Source organism: Babylonia areolata, chromosome 5 (assembly GCF_041734735.1).
Source record: "Babylonia areolata isolate BAREFJ2019XMU chromosome 5, ASM4173473v1, whole genome shotgun sequence".
In the NCBI taxonomy this organism is placed as follows: Eukaryota; Metazoa; Mollusca; class Gastropoda; order Neogastropoda; family Buccinidae; genus Babylonia; species Babylonia areolata.
The window spans coordinates 22,874,746-22,897,245 of record NC_134880.1 but is presented as its reverse complement, the minus strand read 5'-3'; the positions used below and the strand labels follow the sequence as shown (position 1 = coordinate 22,897,245).

The window sequence follows — 22,500 nt, the reverse complement described above, 5'->3', positions numbered from 1 at the left end:
AGACACATACCTGCACAAAGACACACCTCACACACACAAACAAGTACACAAACACTACCACCTCACAGACACATACCTGCACAAAGACACACCTCACACAAACATACAAGTACACAAACACTACCACCTCACAGACACATACCTGCACAAAGACACACCTCACACAAACATACAAGCACACAAACACAACCACCTCACAGACACACACCTGCACAAAGACACACCTCACACAAACATACAAGTACACAAACACAACCACCTCACAGACACACACCTGCACAAAGACACACCTCACACAAACATACAAGTACACAAACACAACCACCTCACAGACACACACCTGCACAAAGACACACCTCACACACACAAACAAGTACACAAACACTACCACCTCACAGACACATACCTGCACAAAGACACACCTCACACAAACATACAAGTACACAAACACTACCACCTCACAGAAGCACACAAGACCACAAACACCTCACACAAAAACACAAACTCTATCCCCTCCCAAAAACACACAAACAATTCACAAGCACTGCCCCTCCCCACCTAAAAACACACAACAACACAAACACTATCCCTTCTCCAAAACATAACCACACACACTACTACTACTACCACTACTACTACACACAAGCACACAAGTACACAAACACTTCACACACAAAAACAAACATACACAAACACTATCCCCTCCCAAAAAACACACTACCACACACACCATACTACTGCTACTACAACTACTACACACAAGCACACTAGAACACAAACACCTCTCACAAAGAAAAACAAATACACAAACACTATCCCCTCCCCAAAAACACACAACCATACACACAATACTGCTACTACTACCACTACTACTACACACAAGCACACAAGAACACAAACATCTCTCACAAAAATCAACAACAAATAGACAAACACTATCCCCTCCCCTAAAACACACAACCACTCACACAATACTACCACTACTACTACAAACAAGCACACAAGAATACAAACATCTCTCCAGAGATCAGGTTGGGTTCAATAGATAATAGGTCATATGACCGGAAGAACATAAAATCAATAGGTCATTTTGAAAATCAATAGGTCAAATATCACCCGTCCCGGGCCCTTTTCTATCCACGGCACCTTTTTAGGAGGCATTTTTCCGTTGTCGACCGGTCTGATTGTAAACTGAAAGCAGAAGTCTACTTTCAGTTTTCCCGGAACTGCACTCGGTTAATGCAAAAGTGGGAACGCCAATTCTTCTCGCCGAAGCTCGCGAAAGGCAGCGATAAAGATCCATTTCGGATTTCGTTTCGTCACGGATCCATATTTTAATAAACCAGTTTATAGTCATTTCCTGTAGGAGCAGACGACAAAGCGATCGCGATCGTTAAAGAGAGAGAGAGAGAGAGAGAGAGAGAGAGAGATGGTTACTTTGGTTGACCGACAGGTCATAAAAACAATAAGTCATGTGACCTGGCAACTTGAAAAACAATAGGTCATTTCAAAATTAAATGCGTCAATGACTGATGACCGATGTCGAACCTGATCCCTGTCTCTCACAAAAAACAACAACAACAAACAAACAGACAAACACTCTCCCCTCCCAAAAACACACAACCACACACTACTACTACTACTACACACAAGCACACAAGAACACTAACACCTCTCACAAAGAAAAACAAATATACAAACACTATCCCCTCCCCGAACACACACAATACTACTACTACTACTACAACTACTACACACAAGAACACAAACAACTCTCACAAAGAAAAACAAATACACAAACACTATCCCCTCCAAAACAACACACAACCCCACACACACGACTACTACAGCCAGCCTCAGAAAACTTCTTGGCATTAAGTGGCAAGAGAAGATCCCTGACACAGAGGTGCTCACTCATGCAAACTTGCCCAGCATCTACACCATCTTGATGCAGGCCCAGCTGCGCTGGGCAGGCCATGTAGTTCGCATGCTAGACCACCGGCTCCCCAAGAAACTGCTGTTCGGCGAAATCAACATGGCAAGCGCTCCCATGGAGGCCAAAAGAAGTGCTTCAAAGACACTCTGAAAGCTTCTCTGAAGGCCTTCAACATCAGCCATGAGACATGGGAGCTGAATGCAATGGACAGACCAAAGTGGCGTTCAGCTGTCCACAAAGGCGCAAAATCCTGTAAGGCCGACAGAATCGCTGCAGCCGAGCAACGCAGACAGGGCAGGAAAAGCAGTGCCAGCAAGTCCCCGACAGCCGCCACCATCCCCTGTCTACACTGCGTCAGAACCTTCCAGGCGTGGATTGGCCTGACCAGTCATCTGCGCACCCACAGAGCCCAACCCCCCCCCCCCCCCCCCACCCCCAGGATGACTAGATGGTCCTCATCGATCGCGATGGACGAACCATACTACTACAACACACAAGCACACAAACACCTCACACACAAAAACAAACAAACACTATCCCCTCCCAAAAACACACAACACTACTACTACTACCACAACACATACACACAACAAAACCAGACAGCCCACCATCCCCCACTCCCCTCCCACCCCCACCTTTGGCCTTGACAGGGATGTTGGTGGAGCTGGGCAGCCGTCGCCGGAAGAAGCTGCCCAGGAAGCCACACTTGAGGGACTCGATAAGCAGGGACTTGCCCACGCCCGTGGATCCCAGCACCTTCAGCTTGATGCGTGACAGACCACTGGGACACTCTGTCAGCTGCTGGATCAGTGTCTGTCCCTTGTCCTGAAATGTAATAATAATAATAATAATGATAATAATGAATCAGAACAGGCACCACTGAACACCACCGAAGTGACTCAGCAGCAGTGCAGGGTCTCCTCTGGTGTGTGGCCTCCTGGCGACCTAACATCGATGGTTCCCTGCAGACTGCCGACGCTGGAACTCTGACAGACGAACCCAGGTGTGGCTGTGTATGGGGGAATCTAAATGAGCGGCGTAGGAGTAATGCCACTGAAATGGTGCAGATGATGGGGCAGCAAAAAAAAAAAGATAATAATGATGGATACTTATATGCATTCTATCCAGAAAACAGCTCTAGTTGCTTTACAAAACAGCTGGATCAGTGTCTGTCCTTTGTCCTGAAACGTAATAATAACAATAATAATAACAATGGATACTTATATAGCATTCTATCCAGAAAACAGCTCTAGTTGCTTTACAAAACAGCTGGATCAGTGTCTGTTCTTTGCTCTGTAACGTAATATAATAATAACATTATTAACCCTTTCGCTGCCAGGAAAATAAAATTTAAGTGAAATCTATTTGCCAGGGTTTTTTCACAAAAAACGGGTATAAATTTTCAAAAAATTCTGTGCTCTTTGTTATTGGAGAAAGACCCATAAAAGTATATATTTCTGAAAGGGAAATGAATAAAGAATACAAAACACATGATGTTTTCCCATTTTATGCATTTTAAGTGACATGCTGTTGTTTTGAAATCTGTGTTTTGTTTTTTGTCACATTTTCAACTTGTTCATTACAAACATTAGTCTGGTAATTTGCACAAAAATATCACTTTCTGGACAAATGGATATCTGCACACACAAAATCATACTGGAACAACCACAATATAAAAAAACTGAAAAAGAAATAGATGCATTGTGACTTCTGCAAGTGATAATATGGATGTGAGGCCACGCCCCCTCAGTCTCCACCCCCCTCCTCTTCACCCCTCTCACACCGTCACTTCATCAGACCGCGTTGGCTGAGTGCCAAGAAAATAGCTCATACGGTGCCCTGCTAAAAATTCGTCTGCTAGAGTTGAACAGCCTGAATCACTCACTGATAGTTGTATCTTGGCCACTCTCTTGATTGCTCCCTTTATTTTCTATCAAATCGTCCTATAAATGTTCACCACTGTCTTCTCCTTCGAATTTATGCTCCAATTCTTTCTGAGCATTAGCTAAAGAAAGTAATCTTGGTTGATTTAGTTCGCCACGAGCGCATGTCTTGAGCACGGAGTCAGTCCGACATTTTGTTGAGCGAGCGAGGAGAGGAGCCAGGCAAAGACTGCGGCCAGTAACCCAACCAAAACGTTCAAATAAAGGACTGCCTTACGACGCAGATGGTGTTTCTAGCTATGAATAGAATCCAGAAAGATTCCCCAAGCTAAAGCTACCAGCATTTTTGTCAACGAACTGAATGCAAAGCAGGGAAAAGTCAGAATATTTCGATGACGAGTTATCTCGTCATGCAGGCAGCGAAGCATACATGCTTGCCATGACGAGTTATCTCGTCATGCAGGCAGCCTAGGGGTTAATAATAATAATAATAACAATGGATACTTATATAGCATTCTATCCAGAAAACAGCTCTAGTTGCTTTACAAAACAGCTGGATCAGTGTCTGTTCTTTGCTCTGTAACGTAATATAATAATAACATTAATAAAAAAACCCAAAAAACAACAACAAAACAACAACAAAAAAACCAAACAAAAAAAAACAATGGATACTTATATAGCATTCTATCCAGAAAACAACTCTTGTTGCTTTACAAAACAGCTGGATCAGCATCTGTCCATTGCTCTGAAATGCAATGATAATAACATCTTCAATAATAAAATACATTTATATGGCGCCCTTTCAGGGCACTTTACATGAAAGAAAAAGTTACAAATAACATGATTCATTCATTCATGACCACTCTTTCTCAAGATCCCTCCCTCCTCGCCCCCCCCCCCCCCCAACTCTCCCTCTCTCATTCGCTATGCATCCAAAGTGAACTGACATGGATGGTTGTGGAGAAGAAGGAAGCTGAGGAGTGCTTATAGATAGGTTTTAAAAAAGATGAGTTTTGAGTGAAGAGCGAAAGGCAGAGATAGAATCAGATGCAGGGATATGACGAGGAAGGTAGTTCCAGGTATGAGGAGCAGCGAAGAGGAAAGAACATTCACCACAGGTTCTTGTACTGACACAAAAAAGTTTCAGAAGGTAACAGAGGAAGAGTGGAGAGTTCCTGAGGGAGAGTAATAATAATAATTATGGATACTTATATAGCACTCTATCCAGAGCTGTACAAAACATGCAATACTGAACATAACACATTACATTAATGTTACATTTTCACACCAAAATGTACCCAGCAAACTCCACATACAAACACACACACACACAATGCATACATTCATACAAATATGCACATACCCAACTCACATACAAACACACACACACACACACACACACAATGCATACATTCATACAAATATGCACATACCCAACCCTTCCCCACACAAGCATACACAAACACACACAATCGCACATACAAGCACATGTGTACACATTCTTATGTACGCACACACAGTCCAAGCATACCAAATGCACTGAAGTACACATACTGTTTGGATGGATGCATTGCACTGCATTGCACTGTATTACTTTTTGTCACCACAGATTTTTCAGTGTCAGATTCAGGCTGCTCTCCTCAGAAAGAGTGTGTCACAACAGTGCAGCCCCCCCCCCCCCCTTTCTTTTTCTTTTTTTTTCTGCCTGCAAGTGTATTTGTTTTACAATCAAAAAGGATTTTTCAGTCAGTCAGTCAGTACTCACCCCCTTCACTCGGCTCATCAGCTCCGCTATCTCCATGAAGCCTTGGGCCAGTGCAATGATTTCACCTGTCACTCCATCCTGCACACGGCACACACACACAACAGTCACACTTCACATCACTATGGTAGTCAAATGGTTACAGCACTTCATGCTCCTTCAAGTTTCCCCCGAGTTCGATCCCTGTCCCATCTGTTGGGTTAACCCTTTCACCGCTAGTCAATTTGGAGTACAAAATTCCCTCGTGGTATAAACACAGAAAAGACAGTGGCTAAGATTAGCTGGAGATTCTCCCTGCGATGTATAGAAAATATGGCCTATCCTACCACTGAACATTAAGAGCAGTAGATTCATGGATAACAGACCAATGAATACCTTTCAGTGACATGGGTCCTCTACCATGCCTGTGCATAAATGGGAGCTTGGTGTTGAAAGGGTTAAGGGTGAAGAGTTTCTTCCGATCTCCCAGGTCAACATATATGCAGACCTTCCAGTGCCTGAACCTCCTTCGTGTGTATATGCTCAGTTAACTTCAGTTCAGTTACTCAAAGAGGCATCACAGCATTCGGACAAATCCATATATGCTCCACCACATCTGCAAAGCAGATGCCTGACCAGCAGCGTAACCCATTGCACATAGGCCTTGAGGGGAAAAAAACATGTACTGGTATATGCATGAAGAATATCAAATACGCACAATTAAGATCCTGTAATCCATGTCAAAAACCATCACAAAATGTCTGTCAAAAAGATCAGTTCTTTCATGACATCCCACCCCATTCGGACATCTCTGGTTACCTTTCCAAAGATGCACCACACAGTTGCAGATTTCAACACGGGCAGTCACTAAGTTTGGATATAACCTAACTTTTAAATTTTTTTTCCTACACGCTCTGCTTGCCTTAACTCTTTCCGGACGAAGGAATGCTCACGCATTCCTACACAAAACATATTCGGATTCGGACGAAGGAATGGAATAGCATTCTCCGAAAGTAAAATTCCATCATGCACTGTACACGTGATTTTGTGATCAGCCAAGCAGAGTGTGCTATTCTGGGTCACTCCACAATCAAACATTATGATTGGTCAGCCTGGGATGTGTGGCCTGTCTCGCACACACGCTGACAAAGTCACTGACTGGTCGTCAGCTCACGTGCCAGCCTGTTAGCAAAGCGGGCTCTTCTCAGAATGTTGTGAAGCGAACAAGGCAGTGACAGCAACGTTTTCGGGTTACCGAAGTACTTGAAATGCTACAAACTGAAGGGTCGGACATTGAAGAGGTGGATGATGATGAAGAAGAAAGCAAATTTAATGCAGAAAGCGAGCATGGGTATGGTGATTTAGGGTGAAAAATTGGCAGTATTTTCTACAAATGGCAAAACTGTAAAAATAAGATGAGAAATTTGATTTTTTTATATGTAATAGCTCAACACGTAATAAACCAGTTCTGAAAGTTTCATTTTCTTACACAGTATTTTGTATTTTTTGTAATTTTTTTCCCAAACCCTTACAAATAGGCCGTCTGTGGGGAAAAGCAAGGGGGAAAACTTGTCCCGAGTGAGTTAATAAAACTGTAGGAGAAAACACAACACATTGTGAAATGTCTCTGTGTGTGCGCTCGAGTATGTGTGTGTGTGTGTGTGTGCTTGTGTGTGTGTGCATGTGTGCGTGTGTGTGTGTGTCTGTGCATGTGTGCGTGTGTGTGTGACTGACCTTGTTGGGCATGTCGGGCTGTGCCCCTGACATCAGCAGACAGCGGGTGATCTCTATGTGGCCTGCCTTGATGGCCTGGTGCAGGGGTGTGAAGCCGTCCTGCCAATGTGACAGACAGAATTCATGAGCACACACATGTACACATGCCATAAGCCACACACATACACACAGCATGCACACACACACACACACCATTTACATACATTATACACACAAACACAAAAACACACATCATTCACACACATAGACACATACACACACACAACACACCATACACACATAATGACATATACACACATACTCACCATATACAGACACAAACACCAAACACAGACCCATCCACCATAAAAACACATGCACACACAATTAAACACACACACACACACACACACACAGTTCATAACCCTGTCACACCAAGACAGATGTACAGAGCACGCCATGATGAACATGACACAGAAGATTATGGCTGCCAGCTGGATCTGACAACACAGTATGGCTAACAACCCACCCCCTCTCCATCCCCCCACCCACACACACACACTGCACAAACTCATTCAGGAAGGGTGGAGATACACTGACAGTATACATAGTCCCTCTCTTTCTCTCTCCCTCTCTCTCTGAACTCCCATAAATAAAAGCCTGTTAAGACTTCCCCAAAATAGATGTTCACTGTTCTGTCATGCTTGCATGACGACGTAGGGTGCTGTGTTATGAACCGGTGGCCCAGTGGTAACGTGCACGACTAGGAAATGGGGTGTCCATGCGTTCAAGTCCCAGATCAGACTGGGATTTTTTTTTCTCCCACCACCAAGTGACCTTGACTGGTGGTCTGGGTGTGGACTCCTGGACGAGACAATAAACTGAGGTCCTGTGTGCAGCATGCAATTAACACACGTAAAAAGAACCCACACCAACAAAAGGGTTGTCCCTGGCAAAATTCTGTTGGAAAGGTACTGAACTATGGAAACACACTCTCTCCAGGGAGAGCCGCCCAAGCTTCACACAAAGGAATCTGTTTCGACGGACCTGTTTTCAGCTAGCAACTGATATGCATTCTTTATTTAACAGTAAACAGTGGCATTACACAATTTTAGCCAATAGTATCAGTATCAGTAGCTCAAGGATGCGTCACTGCATTCGGACAAGTCCATATACGCTACACCACATCTGCCAAGCAGATGCCTGACCAGCAGTGTAATCCAATGCACTTAGTCAGGCCTTGAGAGAAAACCAATAGTTTTGTGTAATTCATCAGATAGTGTGATACACTGTTTATCATTTTCATGACTCTCTCCTCTCTGTCTCTCCTCCCACCCCCTTCTAAACTGGCAACCAATATCTTCACCAAGATGCATTAAGAATGGGGCTCAAGACATTTTAAGAAAACAGTGAAAACAGCTAAATCATTTTTACATTTTTTTCAGGACATGATCTGCTCCACTGATAAATATTTTATGTGTGGCTGTGTGTCACAAGACATAAAACTGACAACAGTTTCAGTTTCAGTAGCTCAAGGAGGCGTCACTGCGTTCGGACAAAACCATATACGCTACACCACATCTGCCAAGCAGATGCCTGACCAGCAGCGTAACCCAACGCGCTTAGTCAGGCCTGACAACAATGAAATGATACAACTGGTGCCCAAACATGTCCACAGACAGTAAATGCTGATCTGATAAATTTTCAAAATCACTGGCCCTCACAACAGAGAAGGCTCCACCATCTCTTCCCTGCTTCTCCCTGCCACCAACACACACCTCCCCCCTTCCCCCGCCCCATGCGACAAGAAATAAATCAATCAGTGCCAACATTTATGCATTCTGTTTTTCATCCCTGACCTCGAGTCCGGACAATCTGCTTGGCAGATGTGGTGTAGTGTATATGGATTTGACCGAAGGCAGTGACGCCTCCTTGACCTACTGATACTGATACTGAAGACACACACACACACATACACACTCAAAGCTAGCACTCATCAATGCTGACACTAACATATTCTATTGTGTGCCCCTCCACCAGTCCTGCCAACCCCCCACAACCCCTCGCCTCCCTCCTCACAAACTAACGTGCAATCACTCACAGCACACAAAAAAATCTAATGGATTATATTGTGTGCCCCTGCACTAAAATCCTGTCCCCCCCCACGCCCCCTTCACCCCCCAAAACAATAAACAATGGTGGTGATCACTCACAGCGTGCTAACAGATTCTATTGTGTGCTCCGCAACTTATCCTGCCTCCCCCCCCCCCTCCCTGCCCCCCCCCCCCCTGCTAACAGATTCTATTGTGTGCCCCTCAACTGGTCCTGCCTCCCCCCTCCCTCCCCGACACTGCGTGCCCCTGCACTAAAATCCTGTCCCCCCCACGCCCCCTTCACCCCCCAAAACAACAAACAATGGTGGTGATCACTCACAGCATGCTAACAGATTCTATTGTGTGCCCCTCAACTAGTCCTGCCTCCCCCCCCCCCCCCCCCCATGCTAACAGATTCTATTGTGTGCCCCTCAACTAGTCCTGCCCCCCCCCCCTCCTCCTTGCTAACAGATTCTATTGTGTGATCCTCAACTTATCCTGCCTCCCCCCCCCACTAACAGATTCTATTGTGTGCTCCGCAACTTATCCTGCCCCCCCCCTGCTAACAGATTCTATTGTGTGATCCTCAACTAGTCCTGCCCTGCCCCCCCCCCCCCCCTCCCTCTCCCCCCAAAAAAAACAAACCACCAGAGATGACTCACAGCGCTGACAGGGTCCACCTTACAGCCCAGACTGCACAGCGTCTGAACCACTTCTGCCAGGCCCTCCCTGGATGCTGCATGCAGGGCGCTCTCCCCTGTCTCCTGAAACAGAATTGGACATATTCCTTTATTCATTAATTCAATGACATATCCATAGTGTTGGACATATTCCTTTATTCATCAATTTAATGACATATCCATAGTGTTGGACATATTCCTTTATTCATCAATTTAATGACATATCCATAGTGTTGGACATATTCCTTTATTCATCAATTCAATGACATATCCATAGTGTTGGACATATTCCTTTATTCATCAGTTTAATGATATATCCATAGTGTTGGACATATTCCTTTATTCATCAGTTTAATGACATATCCATAGTGTTGGACATATTCCTTTATTCATCAATTTAATGACATATCCATGGTGTTGGACATATTCCTTTATTCATCAACTTAATGACATATCCATAGTGTTGGACATATTCCTTTATTCATCAATTTAATGACATATCCATAGTGTTGGACATATTCCTTTATTCATCAATTTAATGACATATCCATAGTGTTGGACATATTCCTTTATTCATCAATTTAATGACATATCCATAGTGTTGGACATATTCCTTTATTCATTAATTTAATGATATATCCATTTACCTTTTTATACCCCTGAAAACAAGAGTATGGCTGCCTACATGGTGGGGTAAAAACGGCCATACAGGTAAAAGCCCACTCTTGTACATACGAGTGAACATGGGAGTTGCAGCCTATAAACAAAGAAGAAGAAGAAGATGATTTACTTCTTTATGCCCCCCCTCTCCCCCCCACCCCCCTTTTTTCTGTCCTCAAGGTCTAAGTGCTGCTGGTCAGGCATCTGCTTAGCAGATGTGCAGCGTATTTTTCTGATGCTTCCTTGAGTAACTGAACTGAACTGAACTGACATTCCACATTGCTACTTAACAGTCCAGCCAACCACACAGGCAGGGCCCTATCAGGACTGACATTGACACGACACGAGGGTGGGGTTTGCAGGCCTGCTTTCGTGGGGGACCTTTCGTTGCTTGCAGAGGAGCAAGAAGTAGGTCATATGACGTCATGGACAGCCCACCACCGTAACTAGCTTTTCTCAGTTTGCACTGCCCACAAGTTGCTGCAGCACTTAAGGACCCACCCCACACCCACCCCGAATTTTAGAGAAAAAGGTTATTTTGAACAAACTACAACCACATTTTCCATGCATGCTGCACTGATTTCATTTCACCGAGGCTCAGCAATCAAAGGGTTAAAGCCTGCCAGCTGACCCCTTCCTACCTTCACAGACTGACATCAAGTTTACTGCTGGCTCAACAGCAAAGTGAGATCTGTATTATCAATGGTTTCTCCATTACCATGGGAAGTCATTTACAGCTTAGCCTTATGTGAAGGACTACAACTCTCAAACTAGGAGGCAAAATTGCACTGGCTCTTAGTGGCTGCAGCTTTGGAGGCTAGTTGGCCTTTGGGAACCATCCCATTGCCGACTGTCCTAAAACCCTCTTGGCTGAGAGAGTGGGGATTTAGTTAACTTGGGCAAGACACTCCCCACTATAATCAAATTCTAGCCAAGATAGTTGGGACAACTTGGATAAGACACACTCCACTAATCAATCAAATTCTAGCCAAGATAGTCGGGACAACTTGGACAAGACACACTCCACTAAACAATCAAATTCTAGCCAAGATAGTCGGGACAACTTGGACAAGACACACTCCACTAAACAATCAAATTCTAGCCAAGATAGTCAGGACAACTTGGACAAGACACACTCCGCTAAACAATCAAATTCTAGCCAAGATAGTCAGGACAACTTGGATAAGACACACTCCGCTAATCAATCAAATTCTAGCCAAGATAGTCGGGACAACTTGGACAAGACACACTCCGCAAAACAATCAAATTCTAGCCAAGATAGCCAGGACAACTTGGACAAGACACACTCCGCTAAACAATCAAATTCTAGGCCAGATAGCCAGGACAACTTGGACAAGACACACTCCGCTAAACAATCAAATTCTAGCCAAGATAGTCAGGACAACTTGGACAAGACACACTCCGCTAAACAATCAAATTCTAGCCAAGATAGTCAGGACAACTTGGACAAGACACACTCTGCTAAACAATCAAATTCTAGCCAAGATAGTCGGGACAACTTGGACAAGACACACTCTGCTAAACAATCAAATTCTAGCCAAGATAGTCGGGACAACTTGGACAAGACACACTCCGCTAAACAATCAAATTCTAGGCCAGTTAGTCAGGACAACTTGGACAAGACACACTCCGCTAAACAATCAAATTCTAGCCAAGATAGTCGGGACAACTTGGACAAGACACACTCCGCTAAACAATCAAATTCTAGGCATGATAGTCGGGACAACTTGGACAAGACACACTCCGCAAAACAATCAAATTCTAGGCATGATAGTCGGGACAACTTGGACAAGACACACTCCGCTAAACAATCAAATTCTAGGCAAGATAGTCGGGACAACTTGGACAAGACACACTCCGCTAAACAATCAAATTCTAGCCAAGATAGTCGGGACAACTTGGACAAGACACACTCCGCTAAACAATCAAATTCTAGGCCAGTTAGTCGGGGCTCCACTGCTGTTCTGATGGTCATGGTGGGACACGGCTGACCATCACACACACCTTGTCCATGATGTCCATCTCACAGCCAGCCCTCAGCAGCATGAGGGCGATGCCGGAGTGGTGACGCTGACAGGCCAGGTGGAGCGCGGTGCTGCCTCTCTGGAACAACACATCATGGGACGTCAGTGATAACTCTAACAGTATAAAACAAGTCAAGACAAGACACGGCAAGATGTGTTTATTTCAGGAAACATCAGTGATAACTCTCAGAACAATATAACACAAGAGAGGCAAGGCCTTCAAGACTCACTTGTGACACACGCTGCTGTATCCAGGAAAAGAATCATGAGAAAAGAAATAGATTTCTTTTTTTTTTTATCGGTAAAATGGGTCCTATATTGAATATTTATCACCTTGAAAAAAACCACTAAATAAAGTATTTCCAGAGAAAAAAATGCGTAGAGTGATGGCCTAGAGGTAACGTGTCTGCCTAGGAAGCGAGAAAATCTGAGCGCGCTGGTTCGAATCACGGCTCGGCCGCCGATATTTTCTCCCCCTCCACTAGACCTTGAGTGGTGGTCTGGATGTTAGTCATTCGGATGAGATGATAAACCGAGGTCCCATGTGCAGCATGCACTTAGCGCATGTAAAAGAACCCATGGCAAAAAGAGGGTTGCTTAGCGCATGTAAAAGAACCCATGGCAAAAAGAGGGTTGTTCCTGGCAAAATTCTATAGAAAAATCCACTTCGATTGAAAAACAAATGAAACTGCATGCAGGAAAAAATACAAAAAAAATGGGTGGCGCTGTATTATAGCGACGTGCTCTCCCTGGGGAGAGCAGCCCGAATTTCACACAGAGAAATCTGTTGTGATAAAAAGAAATACAAATACAAACCATCATGAAAGCAGTGTAGAAATGGAGAACTCTTACAGTGTCCCTAAAGTAAATGGCCTTCAATCTGTTAGTCCTTTCCTCAAAAACAGCCAAATACCTAATCATGTCTTATGTGCCAAAGTTGTGTTCCAGTGTCAAGTAACTGTCCATGTCTGTTTTTCCCACATCTGGTGTAATTTCTCTTGATGAGACACTAATGTTATTCTTCTCTTCTCTTACCCTGCCAGTAGCATGCAGCAACAAGAGTGATGGCCTAGACGGAACGGGTCTGCCTAGGAAGCGAGAGAATCTGAGAGCACTGTTTTGAATCCTATAATTGTCAGTATTTTCTCCCCCTCCACTAGACCCTGAGTGGTAGTCTGGACGCTAGTCATTCAGAAAAGATGATAAACCGAGGTCCTATGTGCAGCATGCACTTAACCCAGAATGCACTTGGCTCATGTAAAAGAACCCACGGCAACAAAAAGGGTTGCCCTGGCAAAATTCTGTAGAAAAATCCACTTCGATAGGAAAACAAATAAAAATCAAAAACAAAACATATGATTACATGTTTCTTGACAAATATAACCTCCTCTGCAAGGGGGAAAAAAAAAGAAAACAAATAAAATTGCAAGCAGGAAAAAATACAAACAAAAAGGGTGGTGCTTTCAGTGAGGCGATGCACTCTCTCTGGGGAAAGCAGCCCGAATTTCACACAGGAAAATCTGTTGTGACAAAAAAGAATAACACAGTAATACAATACAATACAATACAGAAGACAGCACTGACCTTGTCCAGGTGGTTAAGGGGTGCACCATGATCCAGGAGAATCTTGATGCAGTCCAGGTTACCCCGCACTGCCGCACAGTGCAGCACTGTCTCCCCTTCCTGCACACACATCACCACACCACCTGCTTTTTTTTAGTTCCTTTCATACCTTCTTCTCTCATCCAGCCGCTCCACTGCATCCTTCCATCAACATGCGTTTCTTCTGTGGTTGTTATACAGAGTATGGGCAGTACCAGTATCAGTATCAGTAGCTCAAGGAGGCGTAACTGCGTTCGGTCAAATCCATATACGCTACACCACATCTGCCAAGCAGATGCCTGACCAGCAGCGTAACCCAACGCGCTTAATCAGGCCTTGAGAAAAACAACAACAAAAAACCCCAGAAAACAAATTAAAAAAAAAAAAAAAGAAAGATAAATACATAAAAATACACAGAGCATGGACAGGAAATGAGAAAAGTGTCAATGAAATTGTCGTTGTTATACAGAGTGTGGTCAGGAAAAAAAAAAAAGTGTCATGGAAACAGAGGTTGTTATACAGAGCATGGACAGGAAAAATGAAAAAAAAAAAACAACAAATTGTAGAAACTGTGGTTGTTATATTATCATCTTTCTTCTTCTTTCTTTGTGAGTTTTTGTGTGTGTTCGTGTGTGCGTGTGTTTGTTTATTGTAAAGCGCTTTGAACTCTCTTTAAGGGAGAAAAGCGCTACACAAATGTCCATTATTATTATTATTATTATCATCATTATATAGAGTAAGGACAAGAAATAAGAAAAGTGTCATGGAAACTGTGGCTGTAATACAGAACATGGACAGGAGATGACAAAAGTGTTAGGAAACATGAAACAGCAATGTGCGCAACAACATTATTGCAATAATGATGTAACGAAAATTGTATCAGCAACAGGATAATAAGAACATACAAATAGTGTGACAGGATGTCTCCACAGTCAAATATCACCATCGTTACTCGGTCCGGGTAATGAATTCATTTCTTTGTAGGAATTGCAGGACTGACAGAAGTAATGTTTGATGACGTAGATCCCGCAGAAGATCAAATACGCACGTTAAAGATCCCGTAATCCATGTCAGCATTCGGTGGGTTATGGAAACAAGAACATACCCAGCATGCACACCCCCGAAAACGGAGTATGGCTGCCTACATGGTGGGGTAAAAACGGTCATACACGTAAAAGCCCACTCGTGTGCATATGAGTGAATGTGGGAGTTGCAGCCCACGAACGCAGAAGAAGAAGAAGAAGAAGATCACTCCCCTGCCACATCACCTCACCTTAATTCTATCAGTCCTCACCCTCTCAAGTACACTGGTGATTACACACGTATCATTTGACATGTATCAGATTTAGTTCGTCTTCACTTCATGCATAGTTAACTTCACACAATTACTGACGATGTAACAATGAATGAAACATGCAAGCATGCACACAATGGTAATGCATGAGCCACAAAAAAAACAAACCAACATTCACGCCCAAATCAGATCCATCATTTACTCATATATCTGTCACAAAATGACGGTGCTGAGAGAAATATTGTCAGATTTGTGCACAAAAGTGTAGGGTTATGCCCTTCCTCTGTCAAAACTAACTTCTCTGGTTTTTAACGTTGTCTTTCCTCCTCTAATTTCCATTTCGTTAGCTCCAGTTTGGTTTGATCCAGCTTGCAATTTTTTGTAAACAATAAAACAGGCCATGTCTATGGACATAGTAGCAGTAAAAGTACTTTCATTTTTATGTCTTTTCATATACTGTGACATTAATGTATAAATGTGCAATTGCATGTGTGTGTGTGTGTGCATGTGTGTGTGTGTATGTTAGTGTGTGTGTGTGTGTGTGTGTGTGTGTGTGTGTGTGTGTGTGTGTGTGTGTGTGTGTGCATGCGTGCGTGCATGCGTGCATGCATGTGTGATGTGTTGTGATACATGGGTATAATTGTTTGGCGATTCTTGACAAAGACAAACCATGCTTGGCAGTACTTTGTACTCCAACACTAGAGGTAACAGTTTCCTTGCAGTCTCTCTGTAATCACAGGACATCATTCCATGCCGACTTCAAACTATTTCATGACGATTCAACCACCCTCGTCATTCAGTTTCGGCAAAACTGTTGTCAAACTTACGTCTTCCCTTTCTGAATTTACACTGCTTTGGGAGTTCTGTGCTGATTCACTTATATGATCTGCCATCTCAATAGTTACACATTGCACAGTTCTGTGCAGGTTTAGTTATATGATTTGCCGTCTTAATAGTTACACATTGCAGTTTTAGTTATATAATTTGCAGTCTTAACAGTTGCACATTCATGAGATTTATTACAGACATCAATGGTTATAGTGACTGTTGTCCAAAACAAACTGAACAATGCAGGAACACAGTCGACATATATATTCAGTCATGAACAAATTTTTGGATCAGAAAGAGATTAATCCAGTGATGGATATCCTGTGCCATTTACTTGCTTATTTATTTTGTTTGATTATAATTCTATTCCATTTCAGGTCACTGTTTTAACAAACATAGGGTAAGGTCTCAAGGCCTGACCAGAGTACTGGATTAATGTGAAGGTCAGATACTGCTCTGTCTAATTTTAAAAAATATTTTAATATTATCTATCCAAGCAAAAACTGAAACTGCACCAGCTGAATAAACGTAACAATTGCAAACACCATATTCAGTGATGACACAATGGATGTATGACTGCGTACTGGGCAACCAGATGTGTGGAACAACTTTTTGAGAAACTCAAACTGACTCGCTGATGATGGGCGCAGACGACAAAGCTGCTTTTAGATGATGACTGTGGCTGTGTGTTATGACTAATGTCACTGATTCACTAACCCCTTGTGTGTTAGGACTAATGTCACTGATTAATTAACCCCTGAACTGCTAAACCTGGGTGAAATGAGATCAGCATGGTATGAATATTGTAGTAGGTGTCGTGGAACATTTATTTGTGTTGTGAAAGGAAAATGACACTGGGCATTCAGAAAGTGCACAGGAATACAACAGAGACCATGGCAGATGGTTTGACAAAGAGCAAGCTCGCATATCTACGACTGTTTTCAAACCACTGCAAGATTTCCTAAGTAGCTGATGATGAGGGGGCTTTAAATTCTACTTTTTTGTGTACTTGAAAGTTTCAGTTTCAGTATCAGTAGCTCAAGGAGGCGTCACTGCGTTCGGACAAATCCATATACGCTACACCACATCTGCCAAGCAGATGCCTGACCAGCAGCGTAACCCAACGCGCTTAGGCCTTGAGTAACTGAATTTGCATTTCAGTGAAGAAACCTGTAATGCCTCAATGAGCACTGAAGGTGAGGTGCCCAATGAAGGACAGTGAAAGACATGACTGGCCCATGAGGACACGACAGATGGACCTTACCTTGTAGATAGACTTTACCTTGTTCTGCATGTCCAGCAGAGCTTCGTGGGCACACAGGGTGCGTACGATGGGCACATAGCCATGCCAGGCCGCGCTGTGAAGGGGCGTCTCTCCCAACTGAACGCAGCCACGCAGGTTGGGGGCAAGGCAGGGAGGGGGCGGGGGGGAACACAGTTAATGGTTAGTCGCTTCACAACCCTGCTGGATTCATGCAACTGTGTGTGTACACGCATGGTGTATTTTATGTTGTGTTGTGTGTGTGTGTGTGTGTGGTGTGTGTGTGTGTGTGTGTGTGTGTGTGTGAGTGTGTGTGTGCACGCGCATGCGTGCATGTGTTGTGTTTGTGTGTGTGTGCACACACGATTTCCAAATGACTTTAAAGAGAAAAACAGCCGCACACAACTCATGCCAAACTTTCAATCATCACTCCACATTTGTTGTCTGGAAACACAGAAGCATTAATTCAAACCGTAAAGCATCTGAGTACCAACAACAGACATGCTGCCAATAGTAAATCAAAGATAACATTAAAAATTGAAATTTTTCATAACAGCACACTGTATTCAACTTAAAATCTAAAGCATGCATGCACACCCACACACATTCCACATCATACACATTCTTGTTTCAAACCAAACATATTTAAGGCACACAAAATCATGTCAGTCAAAATTAAATCCAACTATCAGCTACGCAGCAAAGATTGATTCATGCAGAGAAAAAATTATGACATCACTTCATTATATGCTTCAATTCAACATGACACTTTTATCGCTTGTTTGCCTGAGGGATGTTTCAATCTCTCCTTCACTTCCTAATGAAACACGTCTACAAAGGACCTAATGCCTATTTGACAGCACTTGATATTATTGAAAACTTCAAAACATAAGAACCTTGTAGGAAGAGAAGCCTGAACACAATAATACAAAGGTTCCTACACAAACAACCATCCCCATCCTCCTTCAACGCCCACCCACACACTGGTTTAGAAATACCCAAGCAAACAAACAAACCAACAAACCAAACAGCACACAGAGGTACACATCTCAGAGGAAAACAGTCCTGTTTCCCAACTTCAACATAATAAACAGTTGTTGAAAACCAACCAACCAACAAACACACAAAAACATGCTATTTCTTGTTATTAGATTACTGGAAAATTATCCAAAAAAATAATAACCCCCCACCGTCTTAATACCAGAACATGCACCACAAAACAAAACATCAGGCAGAGACTACTCACGCTGTCAATGACGTTGATATTTGCACCGGCCCCACACAGAAACTTCACGACGTGAGCGTGTCCGTAACGAGCAGCCACATGTAAAGCGGTCTCTCCTGACTGCAAAACATCAGGCCATGTACGTACAAGTCATGTAGCAGCAGCTTGCCATTCCAAACCACCAGCCAAACATCATTTGTCTATGATTTCACAAATAAACATGCTGGTTTTATTGTATTGTACTGTATTGTATTGCATTGCATTGTATTGTATTACTCTTTCTTGTCACAACAGATTTCTCTGTGAAATTCAGGCTGCTCTCTCCAAGGAGAGGGTGTCGCTACACTGAGAGCGCCATTCTTTTTTTTTTCTGTGTGCACTTTTATTTGTTTTCCTATCCAAGTGGATTTTTCTACAGAACTTTGCCAGGGACAACCCTTTTGCTGCTGTGGGTTCTTTCACGTGCGCTAAGTGCATGCTGCACAGGGGGACCTTGGTTTATTATCTCATCCGAATGACAAGCGTCTAGACCATCACTCAGGGTCTAGTGGAGGGGGAGAAAATACTGATGACTATGGGATTCGAACCAGTGCGTGCAGATCATCTTGCTTCCTAGGCAGACGCCTTACCTCTAAACCGACACTTTACATTTATTCATACTTTATTATATGATTCATACTTTATTATATGTTTTCCGTTTATCAAATACGCAGTACAACAAAAACAAAACAAACAGAAAATCCAACGAAACAAACATTTACAACAAGCTGCTGACTCCTATGTTGTATGAATGTGTGCGTGCATGCTGTCAGCAGTCAAAAAGAGCAACAAACAAATTACATAAACTGTCTATTATTTTCAGTGGACAGGATAGGATGACTTGGAACATTGTGCACTGTGAACCACTATGTCTACCTTGTTCTGGGAGTCCAGAGACAAGCCTGCCTCATGTAGACACTTGATGACCTCCAGGTGACCTTGCCTGGCTGCCCAGTAGATGGCAGTGTCTCCTTGCTGCAACACAACACAACACAACACCACCGTCATGCAATATTCTGCACATGTAAACTGTCAGCATTAACTCATTCTACTCCAGTTACGACACAACACAACACCACCGCCATGCAATATTCTGCACATGTAAACTGTCAGCATTAACTCATTCTACTCCAGTTACGACACAACACAACACCACCGCCATGCAATATTCTGCACATGTAAACTGTCAGCATTAACTCATTCTACTCCAGTTACGACACAACACCACACCACCGCCATGAAATATTCTGCACATGTAAACTGTCAACATTAACTCATTCTACTCCAGTTACGACACAACACAACACCACCGCCATGCAATATTCTGCACATGTAAACTGTCAGCATTAACTCATTCTACTCCAGTTACGACACAACACAACACCACCGCCATGCAATATTCTGCACATGTAAACTGTCAGCATTAACTCATTCTACTCCAGTTACGACACAACACAACACCACCGCCATGAAATATTCTGCACATGTAAACTGTCAGCATTAACTCATTCTACTCCAGTTACGATACAACACAACACCAACGCCATGCAATATTCTGCACATGTAAACTGTCAGCATTAACTCATTCTACTCCAGTTACGACACAACACAACACCACCGCCATGCAATATTCTGCACATGTAAACTGTCAGCATTAACTCATTCTACTCCAGTTACAAGTCCACTCATACCATGATTACTTCTCCTATGGATTAGGTACTAGTATTCTCGTACAAACACGCTATCCTAATTTTGGAACAGTTGGCATTCCAAACTGAACTGTTCACAGACTCCAGAAGCATGAAAACAAAAGCTTTGTTCGACCGATTAAATCAGCAATTCTCCATCGATTTTCGCTGTTTCAGTGAACCACGATATTGTTTTTACTGCAGTGGTCTCATGTAGTGCTGGTCCAGGGGAGATGTATCAGGCATGTAGCTGTGAGGTAGAATGAGTTAACCCGTTCAACCCTGGGGAGATTACAACCTCGGTAGGCTTCCACACCATACTGATGCAGAAAAAGTAAAGAAAAAAAATACACTGTTGTTTTTTTCCCCTCCAAATTACATGTGGATACATCCAGCAATGCTGTAGAAATTAGCTCCCTTTCCTTACAGTTCATGCATATGCAGGGATGTGAAAAACATTTTAATGAGACAAATTTTGTAAGCCAGAGCAATGCTGGAGCGCAAAGCTCAATGAGTGAATCATTAACTCATTCACCGCCAAGTTTCTGTGTGAAGAGTGAGAGTGTAAGTGTACACAAGTGTCAGTAGAGTTCTGTGCATGTGTGCGCGCGTGCGTGCGTGTGTGTGAGGGGGAGGTGGTGGTGCGGGGGGAGGTGGGGTAGAGGATGACGTATGTGAGTGTATGCATGCCTACACTGTGGGAGCAACAGGATATTGGAACGTATATATATATATCTTTGTATATATGTGTGTGGGGTTGGGGGTGGGAGATATGGGCATATGTGTGTGTGCTTGTACAAGTAAGTGTTCATCTGTGTGTGTGTGTGTGTGTGTGTGTGCCGTGGAAGCTGCGATACGTAGACTAGAAATGAGTGTGTGGAGGAGGGGGGTAGAGGAGGTGCAGGGTAATGTGTGTGGTGTCATGTACGTTTATATGTATTTAACTGTGCTTTCATATCTGTGAAACTGCATGTTTGGTGCATATCTGTTATGCATGTGTGGGTGTATATGTGAATGTGTGTCTTCATGTTTTACATCTATTTGCTTATTTATCATCATTGTTATCTTATTTATTTATTTATTTATTTATTTATTATTGTTATTATTTTATTATTATTATTATTATTACTACTACCTTTTTTTAAAATAATTATTATTTATTTATTTATTTGTGTAAGCTTATCTATTATTTATTCACCTTTTTTTTTTCTTCTTTCCCTTCAAGGCCTGACTAAGCGCGTTGGGTTACGCTGCTGGTCACGCATCTGCTTGGCAGATGTGGTGTAGCGTATATGGATTTGTCCGAACGCAGTGACGCCTCCTTGAGCTATTGAAACTGAAAATGAAACTGTGTGAAAAACACTCCCCAGTGCTAAACATTTTGTATACAATGCTCTCAGTCACAGGCTTTGGTTCATATCACCACAACACAATGGACTTGTTCATTTCAAACTTGGGCAATGGTTAGTTGTTGTTCTATTGGCCGGAAACTGGCTGCAGCTGTCAAGCTTTGTTACAATGTAAAAAACAGTCTTTTTTTTAACATGACCCCTCAATGCTGACTGAAGTCGCAGATGGTGGTGCACTGTCATCAACTAAAGTCACCTATGGCGGTGAAAGAGTTAATGGCATAAGATCGCCACTACACTGCCTCATTTCTGCAACACGACCTACCACCATGCAAACTATTTCCCAAATAAACTGAATACATTCATCATCAATGGCATAACTTGTCCACCACACAACTGATTTAAACTTTTAGCTTGTCGTTGCTCTTCTGTTTGTGTGTGCATGCATAATATGTTTTTTGAA

At 43.0% G+C, this 22,500-nt stretch overlaps 1 protein-coding gene across 3 annotated transcripts in view; it reads right to left on the bottom strand.

The window, feature by feature from the left end:
• LOC143281989 (death-associated protein kinase 1-like) overlaps positions 1-22,500 on the bottom strand; it is a 207,700-nt gene that overhangs the window by 20,515 nt on the left and 164,685 nt on the right. For all 3 annotated transcript variants that reach the window (XM_076587372.1, XM_076587373.1, XM_076587374.1), the window contains 9 exons: positions 19,877-19,975; positions 18,983-19,081; positions 17,758-17,856; positions 14,336-14,434; positions 12,732-12,830; positions 10,029-10,130; positions 7,295-7,393; positions 5,585-5,662; positions 2,572-2,761 (listed from right to left, as the gene is read on the bottom strand). In XM_076587372.1, coding sequence (XP_076443487.1) covers positions 2,572-2,761; positions 5,585-5,662; positions 7,295-7,393; positions 10,029-10,130; positions 12,732-12,830; positions 14,336-14,434; positions 17,758-17,856; positions 18,983-19,081; positions 19,877-19,975 — 964 coding nt within the window. The remainder of the gene's footprint in view (positions 1-2,571; positions 2,762-5,584; positions 5,663-7,294; positions 7,394-10,028; positions 10,131-12,731; positions 12,831-14,335; positions 14,435-17,757; positions 17,857-18,982; positions 19,082-19,876; positions 19,976-22,500) is intronic.